Source organism: Gavialis gangeticus, unplaced genomic scaffold (assembly GCF_001723915.1).
Source record: "Gavialis gangeticus isolate Ggan-Ray unplaced genomic scaffold, GavGan_comp1, whole genome shotgun sequence".
Taxonomy (NCBI): Eukaryota; Metazoa; Chordata; order Crocodylia; family Gavialidae; genus Gavialis; species Gavialis gangeticus.
Window position 1 is genome coordinate 2,719,684 of NW_017729000.1, and position 16,934 is coordinate 2,736,617.

The following is a 16,934-nucleotide window of genomic DNA, read 5'->3' on the forward strand; positions in this document are numbered from 1 at the left end:
CCCCCCCCCCCCCAAAGAAACCCAGCTAAAAGGATCTGAAATTGAGAAAGAAAACTCATTTCCTCCTTCAACTCAACCGCAGTTTGCAGCCAGACACAGCAAATGGATCCTCTTGGTTGTGCCTTTAGTTACTGGTGGACAAGGTATTGATTTCTCATTGCAGCCCTTTTTATTTTGCTAAATGTGATTTTTTTCACATCACAGCAATGCAAAGAAAACACCTCAGAGCTTTGAGAAAACGGCAGCAATACAGCTGAAGAATAAAGATAATGGATGCCGTTTCCCGACTTAGCAGTGCCAGAGGTAAAATCTTTTATCTACAATTGTCAGCATGTTTCACCAGGTTTCTAATTCTTTACTTCCCCATTTTCCATAGCACCGATGGCAAAATTAATGCTTGGCTATGACACTTGCATTATTATTACTACTTAGGCACCTGAGGAGCTCAGTCAGAGACCGAGAGCGTGCGGTGGATGCTCTGAAAAGATGGTATTGCTCCATTGACAGCACGGGCCTTGTCTTCGAATCCAATGCCACCTTCTTTTTAGATGCTTTTTTGCACAGGAAAATTGTCACCATGATCAAATGTTTCAACTTTACAAGAACCCACTCAAGTGATATCTTTGGGTAATTAGTTCTCTCCAACGTGGGACCTGCGGTGAGGAGGTTTTTTGCTTCTTCCGAAATACCTGCACCAACAAAACCCTCTCTATCAGCACTGGGATTCGAGACCGTTTATCCGTGTGTACACGCTTTCAGCATAAAGGTCCATTTTGCTTGGATCAGACTTGAACCTCGAACTGCAGAGTTCATATGCTGGATGTATTGGGATGGTTTGGAGAGGGATGCTGCTGCCTCTGGGAGGAAGTTGGACCAGATGACTTCTGGAGATCCCTTGTAGCCCAACTTCTCTGACTCCACGGGTTTGTCTCCAAAGGCAGAAGAAGCACTGCAGCTCCTTGCAGGAAAATGCCACCTGGAAAGAACGGCAGAGGACAACTACAGAGGTCTCAGCCTGTCCATCTGAGCTAGGAACAGCCCTCCAAGATGTGTGCGTGTGCAGTGAAAATCTGCTCCGACTCCTGCAAGGTCTGGAGGTGGCAGCTGCCTTGTGAAGTGAACAACAAGCCCATAACATTGCGGGCACGTTTCATAAAATCAGACCTGTTTTAGGTCCATTATAGTTATGCGTGCCTAGAAAGGGAATCGGCGCTATCACGGCCCATAAAGGCGATGCCAAGACAGAGCTAACATGCATCGTAAAGGCGATGCCAGGAACATCCTAGAGCAGTCGTGGTAAAAGCACGAGGATGAGGAAGGGGTTGTTTGTGTATTTTTAGCATTTAAATGGGGCTGGAAAGCATGCCCAGCCCTGCAGAGCTTCCTTTATTCCTCCCTGGCCGAGACAATACCAGACCCGCTGAGAGTGTTTGTGGATGCAAAGCTGTTGAGACAGCTGGGAGAGTTTACCCAGAGATATTAGTTCATCACATTCATATTAAATTGCAGCCTCGTCCTGACCAAACTGAAAAGCGCTGAGGGCAATGCAAATGGCTTTGTCGTCCTCCCTTGGGTAGTGGCAATCCAGCTCTTGTGAACAAAAGGCTGCAAATCCCAAACAGATTTACAAAAAGAAACTTTGGTTCAAGGGGATGGTCCTGAGCGCCCGTGGTGCCGGGAGTCCTTTAACTGCGGCCGTGCCGGGACTGGCGGCTTTTCATCGCCGTCATTTATTTACTAAAACCCGGACGGTCTCTAGCAAATGTCTTCTGTAAATGCGAAAGTGGAACGTGCCCTTGGAATAAACTACTGGAGACCCATTCATAAATGAGCAATTACGTGGTGGCACCTGATACTCTCTTCAGCTCATCCAAGTAAACGGGCCTCACCGAAAACTGCTCCTTGTAAAACAATCCACGAAGAGCGGTCTGGCTGGGAAACTATTAATGCCTCCAAAGCGGATTCCTTCTGGGCCCCCATCTAGGGACCTCAGACCTGGAAACAGAGGAGTTTTCCTATAAACTAAATGCCAGAGTTTCTCAGGAGCAGCCTCTACCCTTTGCATTAGCCCACCCTTTGCATTTGCATTTAGTCCTATGGACTAAATCGAGAGAGCTCCATTTAGTCCGTAGGAAGAAATGCAAATGCAAAGAGTGGACTAATGCAAAGGGTAGATGCTGCTCCCGAGGAGCTCTGCCATTCCCTAGAGCAGTGGTTCTCAACCTTTTTGGACTTGCCACCCTTTGTTCAACACCGGGCAATCCTTGGAGAACGCCACCTCTTAGCCTTAGCGCTTATCCCTTATGCCAGAGGGGTTGCTCTGAAGCCCACTACAGTCCATGGAAGATCCTGTGCTTTAATAAGCTTCGTCACATGATGAGAAACACCCTGCGTAGCACATCACTCCACTGACACAGCCATGCTCCCTGCCATGTCCTCAGCAGCAAAAAGCCACCTTTTCAGCAGAATAAATCTCCTCTGTGTTGTTTTCTTTTGAAAACAAACAAACCCTTGTAATTCATCTTGGTTTCCAGCAGTATTCAATGAAAAACTAAAAAAGCATCTGTGCGCGTTCCAGCATAAATGTTAATCACCAAACTTCACTGGCAAGTTTCCCTGAAAGCAAACTTGGAAGTATCATCTCCAAGAAAAGATGGCGTGGCCTTTAGGAGAGCTGATACCAACACGTCAGCTGTCATCATCTTAAAAGGCTAAATTAAGCATCTGAACACAGTTTAATTTCTGCAAAAAATCCATGCTAATTTAAATTGCTTTAGATTTAATTAAAAATGCTTTTGTATTGAGCTAATAATGTAACTCTGGTAATGAGTATCAAGTGGCATCTAGAGGGCATATTTAAAAACTAATCTGGTGAATAAATAGAGCTAATTAACAGTTAGAATAATGCTTTATGATTATCCTTTGTTTATAAATGCTGTTGCGTTCAGTATGTTATTAAATGAAATTGGTAATTAATGCATATCAAAGATATTTTCCACTGAGCTTTTATTAAAGGCTCTCTCAGACGCAACACCTTGGAGAAGAGCTGCGCTGGTTTTTAGGGGGAGGAGGGAAGGAGGCAGGGAAAGGCCACAGTCTGGTTTCCCCTTCATGCACTTGCCTAGCCCCTTGCTGGGGCTCTTAGCACAGCAGCGGTGGTCGATCCACACCTGCCCGCTGAGCACGGGGCGGCACATCTGGCTGGGGGACCAGAGTCACCCTAGGGCCCAGCCAGTCTCCAAACTGAGTCACGACAATGGGTGCACGCTCAAGGCAGGGACCCTCAGCATGCAGGAGCACTGAATCCCTTAGTGGTGCATAGGGAACAGGAGATCCAGGGTCTCGGCCCCTCCGTCACCCCGCGGGGATATGAATCAGTGCCCCGGACTGATAAATAAAGCACGCTAATGACCCTGCTGCAAGCTAGGCACTGCCCAGAGCGCTCCCCGCCCCTCCTGTTGAGGACGGACCAGTGGTTCAGGAGGAAAGTAAGTTAGAGCAAAGGTGTCTCTGTAAAATGACTGCTGCTCTGGAGGGGCGAGATCTTGGGGTCTCATCTGGTCTCTGCTCCCACAAAAATAGAAAGTAGACTGGTGTTACCTTACCATTTTCGCCAGTGAGTAATGAATGCAAGGTGGAGCGCACCCGCTGGGGAGCACGCTGGGTAACTGCGGTCTGGTGGTTACAGCACTCTGCTATAAAGCAAAGGACATGGGCTCAAACCTCCTTGGACTAAGGTCTTCCACTCCCTGGCCCTAAGTGGTCGGGGCTCACCGTTTCCTTTCCTCTAGCCAGCACGTGTGCATTTTGCCAGAGATGGGAGCAGCACGCTGGACCGTGCTTGAGTGCCCAGTTACTGCAGTTTTGCCTGTGCCACTGAAGCGCACGACGGTCAAATAGGAGGGAGCTTGCTCTCAGTTTCTCACTGTCCATTCTGTCACGTGGGGGAAACAGCTCAAGCTGAGGGGTTTGGGGGCAGGGATAATAAATACATTAAGAGCTGGAGGATGCAGAGGTGCTGAAGGCTGCAGAAGTGCCCGAGACAGAGAAAGCCTGAGTGAGCCATTGCTGCGGCTTCCCAGGGCTCCAGCAGACATTTCCTTCACTGCTCTGGCGTAGTACACTATCACTGGCCTATACCAGCAGCAAATGACTGCCCCCTTCCTTGCACACCTACATGCCTATACATGCTCACTTGCACACCAACCTTTGCACTGTCTCTAGCATGCAGAGGCTCAGCTGAGTGATGACGGGTTTTAAATAGACAGGCCGAAGAGCTCAGCTGCTAGTTAGGCAGGCAGATGACGGACTCAACACAGCCAAAAGCTTCCACTTTTCTCCAGACTCCTCCAAAATAACTCATCATTGCCATTGAGGATGATTGTCTTCCATGACTGTCTTATCGGTGGGTCTGAAGATAACTAATGAGGCTTATCCAGGATCGACAGACTCTGTTGCAGCTCGGGCACATGCTTCCGTTCAAGGTGGGTGGCTCTGGGTTGATTTGGGCCACGACACGCTGTTTCTCCCACTCCCATTTTTCCATCTCCTATCATTGTCGGGAGGTTTCAAAGTACTGAGATCCTCGCAGCAGACTCTTCCTCCATTTGGGGCAGTCCTGGGTGGAGGCCCTATCCAAACTAACTACAGTAGCTGTGAAAACTGGAGGGGGAAGAACTGGGCTCCAGGTGTCCCCTTTATGGCTAAAAATCACCATTCAAGGGGTGCTCTTGTTCTGTAAGCTGCACCGACTGGGGACCTCCAAAAGCCGCATCAAAGGCAGCCTGCACCCTACTGCTGCCCTTTCTAAAGGCCCTTTTGTTGGGTTTTTTTCAAGCCTAAGAACCTGAAGCTGAAAGTCAGCCTCTGCAGAAAGCCCCAAGTTTCTTGTAATAAGGTTTTGGCACCTTTTCATGGAGCAAACTTTCCAAATCAACTCTGCAGCAAGAACAAAAAGGAAGTCATTCTCGTTAACAAGATGAAAAGCGGGCCATGCATCCAGCTGCCGCTGCTCGAACCTCTGCAAGGCGACTTCCTTGCCAGATTGCAGTGCTCCACCTCCCTCTGCAGCGAGGACGCATGGGGCAACAAGAACAAGTCAAGATCATTTACCAAGTGTAGCTAAGCATCAGCGTGGGCAGGGCTCAAACCCTGGCACAGCGATTAGAGGAATTTGCTCTCAAACTAGGTGGACCCGCTCAGGTCCAGATAAAAACACCAACCGGGCACATGGTGCAGCACTTCCCAGCATAGCAAGGCATCAGGGGAGCTGCTTCTGGAAGAGCAGGAAGACTGCAGAAGCGAGGGCAGAAAACCCTGCGGCAGGCACAGACTCTGGAGCAGTCGCAGCCCAAGGTTACTGACAGCGTACCATTAACTGTAATGTCATATCTTCTCTTCCTTGATGTCTCTTCTGAAGCCTGATAAAGCTCCAAGATCATCTGCTGCAAACCGAAATGAAAGTGCACCGTACCAGTGAGCATCGTCTCTGCTCCCACACCTTGCACCCCAGGGAATGAAGCACAGCAGAAACTCACACCGATATATCTAACACTACTGTGGATTCCTCTACAGCAATTCAACCAAAAAACAGATAGTTTTGGGGCTGCACAGGCTGAGAAGCGGTATTTGCCAGAGGTACAAAGCTCCTGCTTGTTATCTGCCAATTATTGCATTGCTGACTAAGAAAAATAATCTGAAATCTCTTTGTGCTTTAAGATCTTGGGAAGAACGTGTGTCCTGACCTTATCTCCCCTACATAATGGCTGACACAAACTTGGAGAGATGCGCAGTGACCAGAGATGCGTGTGAACAGCTTAAATTTGTGGCATGCGGCCTGCAGCTTCGAAAGAGTGTATGTCTGCGGTAAAGATCCTTTTTGATTTTCTAATAAAGGAGACACTGCAGCTTGGAACGCCCCAAATTTGACCTACAAAAGTCATATAAACTTGCATAGACACATGTATATGTTTCCACATAAAAAGTGGCAGATATAGATAGGTTCATTACAGAGCTTTGCAGGTGGTTTAATTTTTTAGCAAACATATAAATGCTGTTTCCCCCTGCTAAAATATAACCAGTTCTCCATGCCACACTCATAGGCAGAGCCAAATAGAGAGCACCACGGCGCAAAGCAAAAGATGTCGAGCTTCCAGGCTGGTAACGAGATGCAAATATTTTAAAGGTATTTAAATCACCTTAATGGTTTCCTTTCCACCTAGGTTATGCACATGTACACAAAAGAGCTTGATTCCTACTGAGTAACGCCCACATTGACCTTGAAAGGAGGACATGATGCAGGAAACTCTGGGGACACGGGTGCTCCAGGTTGCAGGGGCAGAGAGAGATGAGGCCCATGTTTGCAGGAGGTTAGCAGGGGCCCCAAAGGAAGCAAAGCTAGTCAAGAAGGCGGCACCGCAGAGGGACTCTGCCAGTCGAGACTGGTGCACGGAGGGAAGCTCCTGTCCACTGAGCTGGGCACTGAATTTATTGCATGCCAGCTACCCTGCTGGAGCTCCCTGCATGGATGCCCTATGACTGAGTGCCCTTTCCAAGCACAGTAAGCTACTTATTGAGCATGCACTAAGCACCCCATGGGTCCCTTCAGGGGCTCAGCGTAGAGTAGCCAGTGCACTGCAAATTCAGCCCCCAGCACAGTATGTTCCCTGTCTTAGCAGGGCCCAGGACCCCTGTGGAGTCCCAGCTGGCTCTGCCTCTGCTGGACCACTGCAGATGCCCAACAGCGGAAAACCCAACTGCTTTCCAAACTGCCAGATCCACCCTCCGGTATCATGAATTTTGCCATGACGGCAAAATGCTTCTAGTCCACCTAAAGACTCACTGAGCCTTCAGACAGGTGCAAAGGAAAGGAATGGGCAGCACATCATAAAGGCTCAGCAAATGCCAAGGGCCAAAAACCTTAACTAAAACCAAGCGGCTCTTCTAAAACGCTTGGTATTCACTTTAAAATAAATCTAGAGTTTGCAGAAGGGTTCAAAGCAACAGATCTGGAGCCCTGAGGTCTGCATTCATCTACAGCACAGTGGCTATGGGCATGTCCCATCATTGTCTTTTACCTGTACCCAAAGGAAAAAGCCCCCTAACTCTTTGGCCCTTCTGTTGAGACTGTTAGACCACGTATGCGATAGTCCCTTCTCCTCGGGGAACTGGATTGAGAGCAATGTAATTTAGAGAGGCCGGCAAGCAACCAGCGCATGACAGCACGGCTCGGTCACAACCAGTTTGGGGCAGGTTCAAAGCAAGGATGAAAATGAAAGGCGTGTTTTCAAAGAGACTTTACACTTGAAAAACATTCAGAGACAGCATTAAAAGAGTCGTCCAGTCAAAGATCGGTTACCTAAAACTCGCAGCCTCTCTGCTCCGACTACCACTTCGTTGTCGTCTGCTGAAAACAGCAACTTTCCAGATGTGGTTTTGACCTCAAATTTTTGGCTGTGTGCTTCCACGGCTTGGGGACCTGCAAGAGAAGAAAAAACTGAGCATGTGTTTCCTCTAGGGTGCTTTAAAGAAAATAGTAAGGAAACTTTATAAGCTGAATAGGCCCAAGTAGTGAGACTGTCCTAACAACTCTGCTGATACAATCTCAAAATAGATAGACCTGTCACCAAGGCCTGCCACCTTCAGAGTGTGATCAGGCAAGGAAATGGCAATAGCTTGATATTTTTGGCAGCTATTCCAAACTATTACAAATTGCTCCAGTCTCTATTTACGCTCTAAGGAACAAAAACACTGTGCAACTTGGCACGACTGGGAGTTTTTGCTGGACGAAAGAGAAAGCACGGGATGTTCTGGGCCAGGATGCACGGGCACGGGCAAAGCTGTATGAGGATCCAAGACCTGCACGGCTAGTTTGTATGAAAAGGAGAAAACAAAGCAAGTCTGACCTCCCCTACGCAGCCTGGCTCAGTGCTGTGACGTAGCGGTTTCTTGCTTTCGGGCAGAGCCAATGTACCTTGAATGACAGGATGCTGGCATCAATACAGTCCAGTTCAAAACCAGCATCAGGCTTAGGGACAAATGCTTCATTTTCCCATGTAAAATGAAGGCCTGGCCCATGCCCACTGGAATCGGTGTGGGCCACATGAGAGTCTGTCTGCTCCAGAGCCGCACGGTGCCTTTCCAGCGCAGCACCTTTCAGGATGATGCCCTCAGTACTGTGCATGGGACAATGTGAACGGCAGCATCTTGAATATGCAGCAAGTTTCATGGCTGTCCAAACTTTCCCCTCATTTAGCTCTCGTCTTCCTTCTCCTGCTTCCCCCTGGATGCATGCTGATGATGGAAAGCCCCGGGCCACGCTTTCTGCTGGGGAGCCCGACACGCATCAGCTGCCCGCCTGGCACTTACAGCACAAAGTGCTGACCTCTCTGCGACTTGACCTGAGCAAAACTTTGTACCAGCCAGCTGAACCATCCTCTCAACAGCCCAGCTTGTGCAAAGCCAAGCTCTCCAGGGGGGCGATACAAGGCAGAACAACAGGACTCATGTTTTTTGTTGCTGCCTGAGCCAACTCTCAGACAAAAAAGAAATGAAATTCAAGGGTTCAATGTTGCTAAGTGTGGCCTCTCATGGCACATAGGAAGCAGCTCACCCAGAGCTAGGTAACTAGATAAGACCACTGCTGTCTGCCCATGCAGTTTGGGGAGCCCAAATGCTGCCCAACTATGCCTGCTATTAACTGCATGGGCGATGGCAGGTGCAGGAAAGTGTCTTGCCATGGAGAGCTCATCACGTTGGTGCTCCATCGTACGCACCGGCAACCTGGGAGCGTTCTGCAGTTGGCCGAGGTGTTCAATTTAAACCTAGAAAGCCCTAAATGGAGCCGGGCTAGCGGAGAAGACGGCTGCCCTCCCCAGCATGTCCCAATGCAGCTGAGATCGGCAGAGCCGATTCAAATGGAGATCACTGCACTTCCCAAGAGGGGAGCAGCTGGCAGCACACGCCCTGTTCAAGGCTTCCCTCAGCTTTGGGTTTCTCTTGCCCACTCCTGTATATGAGACCTGCCGCAAAACCCAACCTTGCCTTGAGGCATTTAAGGAGAAGGTGGGTTGCAGAGTATCAACGTTGTTACTGTACTATACTGTTATTACTGTCATCAGGATTCAACATCTGGGCTATGGAGCTGGAGGTTACTAGGGAAGGATGTGCAGCTCTGTTGTGTCATCGTGCCACTTTCCAGGACATTTAAATGCAGGCAAAGGCACTCCGAGCATGCCCAGAGCAGCTCTCGCAGTCCTTAAGCATCTGAATGAATACAGCAAGGCATCTGCATTGCACACAGCCATGGCAGGAAGGGACATTTCCCCAAGAAATTGCCTCAGAGGGCTTCACTGAAGCTTACATGTTTCTTATCCAGTTGGCTGTCATGTTTCCCAAGTTGGCATTGATGCGGTGTCAAAACAATCCCTAGCTACCTGCCCCCAAACTCCCATGCTGGATCCAGTGCCCGTGGCACCTGGTCTAGGACCCACGCCGTATGCATGCCTGGGGTGAGAGCTGCGTGCAGGACTAGTCCCATCTGGCTGGAGCAGGCACTGTGTGCGGTGTGTGTTGTGGAGAGACTAGGGCATGCACTGCATGAAGTGCAGATGCTAGAACAGCTGGAATAGGCACCGTGCATGGCATGCATCCTCTGCCCACGGGGTCCATCTGGGTCAAATGAGACCCAGGGGATGAACCAAGGACCGGATAATGTGAGCTGAACCAGGCCTTAAGACCATATGTTTGACACCCCTGGTTTTAAACTTGGCCTGTATGTGCTGTGCCTGTGTATATGAGAGAGATAGAGAGCCACGTAGGAACTTCCAAGCTCTTTCAAAACAGAGGCGCTCCAGAGACCCACATATTCCACTGCAAATAAATGGCAAATGATCAACAAACTAAACAAGTTCATTTTGAATGTGAGAATCTGGGAGCTCAGGGTTGAATTTATTTCTCTCCTCAAGGCAATTTTCACACACGCGGCTTAAATCATTGCTTACTGAAGCTGTTTATTTAATTATTTAGGGCTCTGACTAGAGGCCAGATGTTATATAAGCAAGCCAGACAATCCAATCTCCTGTACAAACAACATGTTTATGGATTACCAGCCCTGCCACACAGCAATACTTCTCCCTGTCCCTAGACTGCCATATATATATATATATTATATACATATACACATATATATATATATTTTTTTTTAAAGCATTATACATGTGGGTGCTTGGAGCAAAAATCATACATGCACTCCAATGCCGATGCATGTCGTGGATGCGTGAAACCCTCATTTCCCTGCAAACACAATGTGCTAAGAGTCCTTTATGAGCAGACGGGGCTTCGGGATGGTACAGTGTCCACACACAGGCACTCTTAATCAACAAGTTCCCGAGATCTTTGGCAAGTCAATGGTATCTTGGGACAATCCTGTGCCGATTGCAAATGAAATATCAAGCTGCATATTTTCTTCCTGATCCCAAGGTCACAGAAGTGACCTTTTGTCTCCGCAATGACTTTCCCATGAAAACGATTCCTGGCTTCCTTACCAGAAACGCGCAGCCAGCCACTTCCCCAGCCCCGTTCCAAGGCGGGGCGAAGCAGAGCACCGGGATGTCGCTCCCCTCCCACGTGCTACTTGCCACTAGTCTCACACAGCCCTCTGAGCTCGTTTCCCCGACATTTCCCCCCTCGTTACCTGTTACAAGACGAGTGAGGACTTTCGTCTTCTCGTTGAGAATATTCACTGTAACGTTTCTGGCGGACTGGAAGTACAGTGGGTTGCCCTGAAACGCAAGCACGAGAGACAGCATATGAGTCAGGCACCTCGCTCCAGAAAGACGAGCGCGCGGGAGAAACCCTGCAGGCTCGGGTCATTCAGATGCAGTTGGCTCCTACTTTCCTTGTGTGCATCTGGCACGGGACAGCAACGAGCTGCCTGCATGCGATGCCAGCCCCCCCAGGTCATCCAACAGAGAAAGGCCATGAACACAGACGAGGTCTGGGTCTGTGCTGCCTCACACCTCTGTCAAAGCTGAGCACTGTGCCAGCAATGCAGAGCGAGCGCTGGCGGACAAATCTACCTGAATAGCATGTCACTTCTGCACTGTGCTCACTTTGCGACTCCCTCGCTGCCTTGGATAGGAGGCAGGAAAGAGTCTCCCCTCGCTTTAAGAATGGCCAACAACATGGGAGGTGAACCTGGATACACCTTTTACTCAAAACCATCCGCGTGACACGGGGTAGATCCGAGTTAAAGCTGCAGGGTGCCTGGCCATGGGGACCGGGTCTCTTTTGGGTTTCAGCAGTGCATTTGGTTATTCAAATCTTCAACATATGCCTAATGTTCCCGACCGATGGGCTGGGGGTCAGTCAGTGTACGTGGTGTGCAGATGGGGCAGTCCTAGCAAGAGCCAGTCTTGCTGGTATGCAGATACCGCTTTTAATTTTAATGCACTTACAAACCACCTGGCATATGCCATTGCTTGCCCTTTACACATGGATGGCCCTGGCTGCCACTCCTGGTTTCAGTGGAGCCACCTGAGAAGTGGATTTGACCCTATTGCTTCATCTCTTAACTTCTTTCATTTTAAATCCATCCCTGCAAAACAATAGGAACAGCTGCTGCAACGCGGTTAGCTTCTGGCTACCTGGCACCTTCCTTTGCAAGTAGCCTACCCAGGTAAGAAAGGCTCCCCCTTCATCATGGGGAAAAACTGGTTTCTTCTGCACAAAGGGTCATGCCAGGGATCTTTATCCAGTGAGAAGTGGCTTTTCAGAGAAAAAAAAACTGCAGGAGGAGAAGAACATCACAGCTGTGTTCACATCAGTTATCCATTAGGAACTGTGTCCTTTCTTGCTGCCCTGAGCCTTTTGTCCAACTAAAGGGCATGTGGGAAAGGCTGGGCATGCTGCTGGGGAAGGCAAAGAAATGCTGATGGGCCAGAGGACAGGGGAAAAGGTGCTGGGGAAGGATGACAGATTTCTGAAGGGGCCTGGCAGAGTAATTAGAAACTAAACCTAAGAGGAGGAGACCATTACACGCCTCCCAGCTACAATACCCCCAAAATGATATGGAAAAGGGAGGGGACAGGACACAGAGAGGCGCTGAACTGCCCATCAGCAGCAGAGCTAGGAACCCAAGCCCCGCTCCTTACGACCTGTCCAGCATCCTGGTCACAGGCCTGCAATGCTGCCTGATAGCCTGTTTTCACCCAAAATTACCCAGAATTTTGTAGTTTCATAGTTGTTAAAGTCAGCAGGGACCTCAACAGATCATCGAGGCCAAATTGTACTCAATCAATTATAGATGAGTAACATAGCTACATTAATGTATTTCTATTGTAAATAGCAATCCTACTGATTTAGAAGGGCTTCTTTGAGGCGACTTTGCTGGACTTTTTGAAGGGCTCTTGGCTGGAGTCTTGTCAGGAGTTTCGGCTGCAGGTTTTTCTGGAGTCTTGTCTGCTTTCTTAAAGAAAGCATCCAAGGATGTTTGAACAGATATTCTCCAGGAAGACGGGCGACCCAGCCAACTTGTTTGCTGGCGTGGCGTCGCATCGGATCAAGTGTTGTAAAGTCAAAGCTGATGTCATAAAGTTGAAACAGGCTGCCAATTTATAGATGTTGTAACTTGAAATGTTGTAAGTCAAGGACCGCCTGTATTCAGAGGAGCAGATCACTGCAGAAAGGATGTGGACATGTTGGAGAGAGTCCAGTGGAGGGCAATGAAAATGGTTGTGAGGCTGGAGGACAGGACTGGTGAGGAGAGGCCAAGGGAACTGGGCTGATTTAGTTTGCAGAAGAGAAGACTGAGGTGGGATTGAATAGCAGCCTTCACCTCCCTGCAGGGGGGCTGCAAAGAGGATGGAGCTGGACTGGTCTCAGTGGGGGCAGATGGCAGGACAAGGAGCAATGGGTTCACGTTACAGCAAGGGAAGTTGAGGTTGGATATTAGGAAACACTTGTTCACTAGGAGGGCAGTCAAACACTGGAACAGGCTCCCCAAACAGGCTGTGGCCATCCTTGGAGGTGTTTAAGACCCAGATAGACAAAGCCTTGGCTGGGATGCTGTAGTTGGGGCTGGTCCTGCTTGGAGCACGGGCTTGAAGTAGATGTGACCTCCTGGGGTCCTTCCCACCCTCGTTGTCTCTGATTTAATGATAAGAGGAGAGGCTTTGCTTGGAGACACCTAGAAAGGAAAAAATCTTCCCCTTTAGAGAAAAGCTACTTGCTTGGTATTTCCTCTGCTCTTCCTGAAAGTGCCTGTGCTGAGGTTTCTCCCCTCCACACCCCAGCCCAAGCTGGACTGGTTGGACAATATGAAACATTAATGAAGCCATTGTGCCTTGTTTCACTTGACTTTGAATTGCCACTTTGCACTAAACTCCTTACAGGCAGATCCAGGTGCCTGCATGCAGAAAACAGATCTCCGTATGGGCCCGGGATCTGCATGCTTGGAGCAGGGTGGGACCAGAGCCTCTCCTGTGAATGACGCATCAATCGCATTCTCCTGACAACTGCGTCTGCAAAAAGCAAACGCCAAAGGCACGTGTACAATCATTCATAAAATAAAAAACCCCTTGCATTAACGGGCACAACTATCTGTGTTGCATCTTCCTATGTACTCAACCAATCAGGGAACAGAAAAAAAGAAAACCCTGTGCAATTTATCCGACCAATTACAATTACGCCACAGGGGTTTCATTCAGAATATTCCCAATGCACTTACTGTGCAAAGAAAATAAATCAAAAGGGAACCACTGAATACATCTGAGTTATGCACAAACTGGTGGAACCCGTGATTTGCTCACAAATGTTTTACAAGCATCCAAGTGGAAAATTTGCCTGAATTATCATCATCCTCATTACTGAGTTTGCTCTCAGTTTTCCTTGAGGCCTGACTGACTCACCCCTATCAAGATGCTGCTGCAATAGCCATGGAGGTACGAATGATATCACAGAGCTGGCAGGACAGCAGCACTGGTGGTTTCCATACAAAGCAGGGCTCGAAGGAATATGTGTTTTTTTAATGCTCAATGGCCTGGATCTTGAAGTCCCTTTTTAGGCCAGAACTCCCCATTAAGCTGTTTCGCCAGAGCAAAGGTCTTCTGACTGAGCTGAAACTTTGTCAACGAGGAAACCCTGTAAAGGAAAACTATGGCAAACAAATGCAGTATAATGAGGGTCTGAAGGCTTGATGCGACTCCGATCTTTACTATTTATTCACTGTCTGACCTTGGACATGTCATTGCAGTTCACCATGTCTCAGTTTCCTCGTCTAGAAAATGAGACAAATCATTCTCAGCCATCTTTGTAATGTGCTTTCAGATCAGCAGATGAGACGTGCAATGGATGCAAGTACAAGGCATTACACTCTAATACCAAGACACGATGTCTGAAATACGTCCTCAGTTTGGGAGACAGAATCTCCGCAAAACCCAGGAAGGTTGGAAAGTTTAACACATGCAGCATCGACTTCTAAAATGACCATAAAAAGAGAAGTTAGGGACAGGACACCGGCAGTGACTTTTTATTATTTTGTTCATTTCTCCCCTACAGTATCTGTGCTCTGTTTTCCAGGGCCCAAGATACGCATCTATTATTTCATGTTTAATGGGAATGAAATAAACACATCTCCAGTTTATTATTCCCTTGCTTTTCCATTGCTTTCCTCTGACACCTCATCTGTAGAGCTTTTGAAATAGCATTTTTTACTGCTGCATTTCTAATTTTGCACTGATATATGGGTGGACACTTTTAAAAGACAGAACTCCCTAACCCAGGTGAACTTACAGTCAGGGATAATACTGTAATCATCAAAACCATCTTATCACAGGTTAAACATGGTTCATGTTATGACCTCTCTCACTTGACTTTTGTTGCAAATAGAATGAGTCCTCTGAAAAGACTCCTGTGCCTTTTGGTCTCCATTAAGGTAGAAAAATAGTCTGAGCTACATGACTGGCTCAGTTTCAAACTCCATCACTGATCTGCATAATGAAAAGTTGCTCGAGAAAAAATCCTAACTAGATAAGCCAAGAGGTTGTGCCCATCCACATAAGACTCAGAGTACATTAGTGACCATGCCATGCCGACCCTCCCGCAGCCACCTACTCCACGGATGCAGATCTCTGCTTTCAGACAACCACATCTGCTTGATAGAAGAGATATGCATTTATCGGTCTGTAGGGAAGGAATATTTCAAGCACTTAAAGTAATGCCCGCTCACATTTCCATAACTCCTTTCCCATTAAGCAATTAATAGGGAGAGAACAAAATATTCCCTGTTGCTGGAAATGCTGCATGTTTTACCTCCGCTGTCTTTCTGCTCGCGCACACAGCAACACAAGCATCACCCACACAGCCCTTGCAAACGCTTCCCAATCTCCGCTAAAAATTCAGGTATGCTCCCAGCTGCTCCTCTGGCCAAACTCAAACCAAATGCAGGTGCATCAATTTGTGTTTCATTCTTAAAACAAGTGGTGAAGCAGGAGGAAGAAGGGGAGAGAGAATTTTTGTGCAGTTTTCTGACTCTGTCATGCTAACATAGTACCACAATTGTTCTGATGTATTAGAGCACAAAGAAATATCGATTGATACAATATACTCCCCACAATAAAAATTAATTATCAGTAGTTCCGGCTTCATAGCTTCTATTATATATACTAGACTAATACCCTGCTGTAAACCTAACAGATCTAAATGTAAAAGAGTGGGACAAAATGAATGACCAGGTCTAACTATCATCATAACATTGTAATAAAAAGGCACGTTGGGTTTTCTAAAGCACAGTAATGCACAGCTGCTCAGTTCTGCTCTTCCTAGATGCGGACACTTCTGCTTATAGTCTGATACACAAAAAACCCTGCCGAGGATGGACAGACGTACATTGACTGCAACAGACTCTGCATTAGCTGCTAAGTTTCTTCAGAGGGAGGGAAGAAACAGCAAAAAGGACGGGTCTTTGCTTCTATCAAGATGCTTCGTGCAGATTTTTCAGGTAGTCAAATTAAAGGTAAAATATACCTGGCATTGCCATTCACATAACCTTAGGGACTCAACGATTTTAGACTGACATCACGTTTTAGCACCTGTATTGTGTCTGAGAGGTTGCCAAGTCTCTTACTTCCCCCCTCATTTGTTCTCCCTGCAGTCACGCACAGATGAAAAGGTGTCGTTACTGACCCCAGGTAACACGACCCCCTGCTTTCAGCCCACTTGCCAACGTGGGTTCAGTCTTTATGCCAAGACGTGGATACTATAACTCCGGTCTCTTTCTACGTACTTTCGGCTGATGTTGGTGATGGGGGATGTTGCCAGAAGTTACAAATCATGTCTACTGTAATTATACCACAGCACTTCATTGAACAATAGCTTTTGATTTAACTTCCTACAGAACTTCTTCTGCATATTAAATCATGGCTCACCTCCCCCATGGTGCTATTTTATATGACTTTTTTTTTTTAAAGTAATTTGATCATCTCAGAGAAGTTGAGACAGATACTTGCATGAATAGCAGTGACAATAGGATGCAATCATACCCCTGATGAAGGGATAATGCCCATTTCAGAGTGGGATTTTTAAAGGAGTCTATGGAAGCTAGGTACTCATCCCCTAGCCCAGATCCTTTGCTGTAGCAGACACAGAAATACTGTGCCTTACTCGTATTCGGCATTAATACACCCCCAATGGCCTCTCTCTCATGCAACTGTTTATGGATATGAGCTAGTACAGGAAACCACAGATGCTCAGTTCATTAAAATGTGGGACATATGCTCCAAGATACAGTATTAGAAAGGCACAACACATATGTCAATACAATATAGTCTGTTCTCTAACTAATCAGCTAGCTATTCAGTAGCATATATGAGACTTCACAAGGGGTATCGACTGATTGCTACCTAAGGCAACATGAATTATAATACCTTGCCTTGTGC

At 47.6% G+C, this 16,934-nt stretch overlaps 1 protein-coding gene across 2 annotated transcripts in view; it reads right to left on the reverse strand.

Moving 5' to 3' along the window:
• The window catches only part of SGCD (sarcoglycan delta), a 297,404-nt gene that overhangs the window by 58,381 nt on the left and 222,089 nt on the right, over positions 1 to 16,934 (reverse strand). For both annotated transcript variants that reach the window (XM_019506088.1, XM_019506087.1), the window contains exons 4-5: positions 10,694 to 10,781; positions 7,358 to 7,477 (exon numbers count right to left, since the gene is read on the reverse strand). In XM_019506088.1, coding sequence (XP_019361633.1) covers positions 7,358 to 7,477; positions 10,694 to 10,781 — 208 coding nt within the window. The remainder of the gene's footprint in view (positions 1 to 7,357; positions 7,478 to 10,693; positions 10,782 to 16,934) is intronic.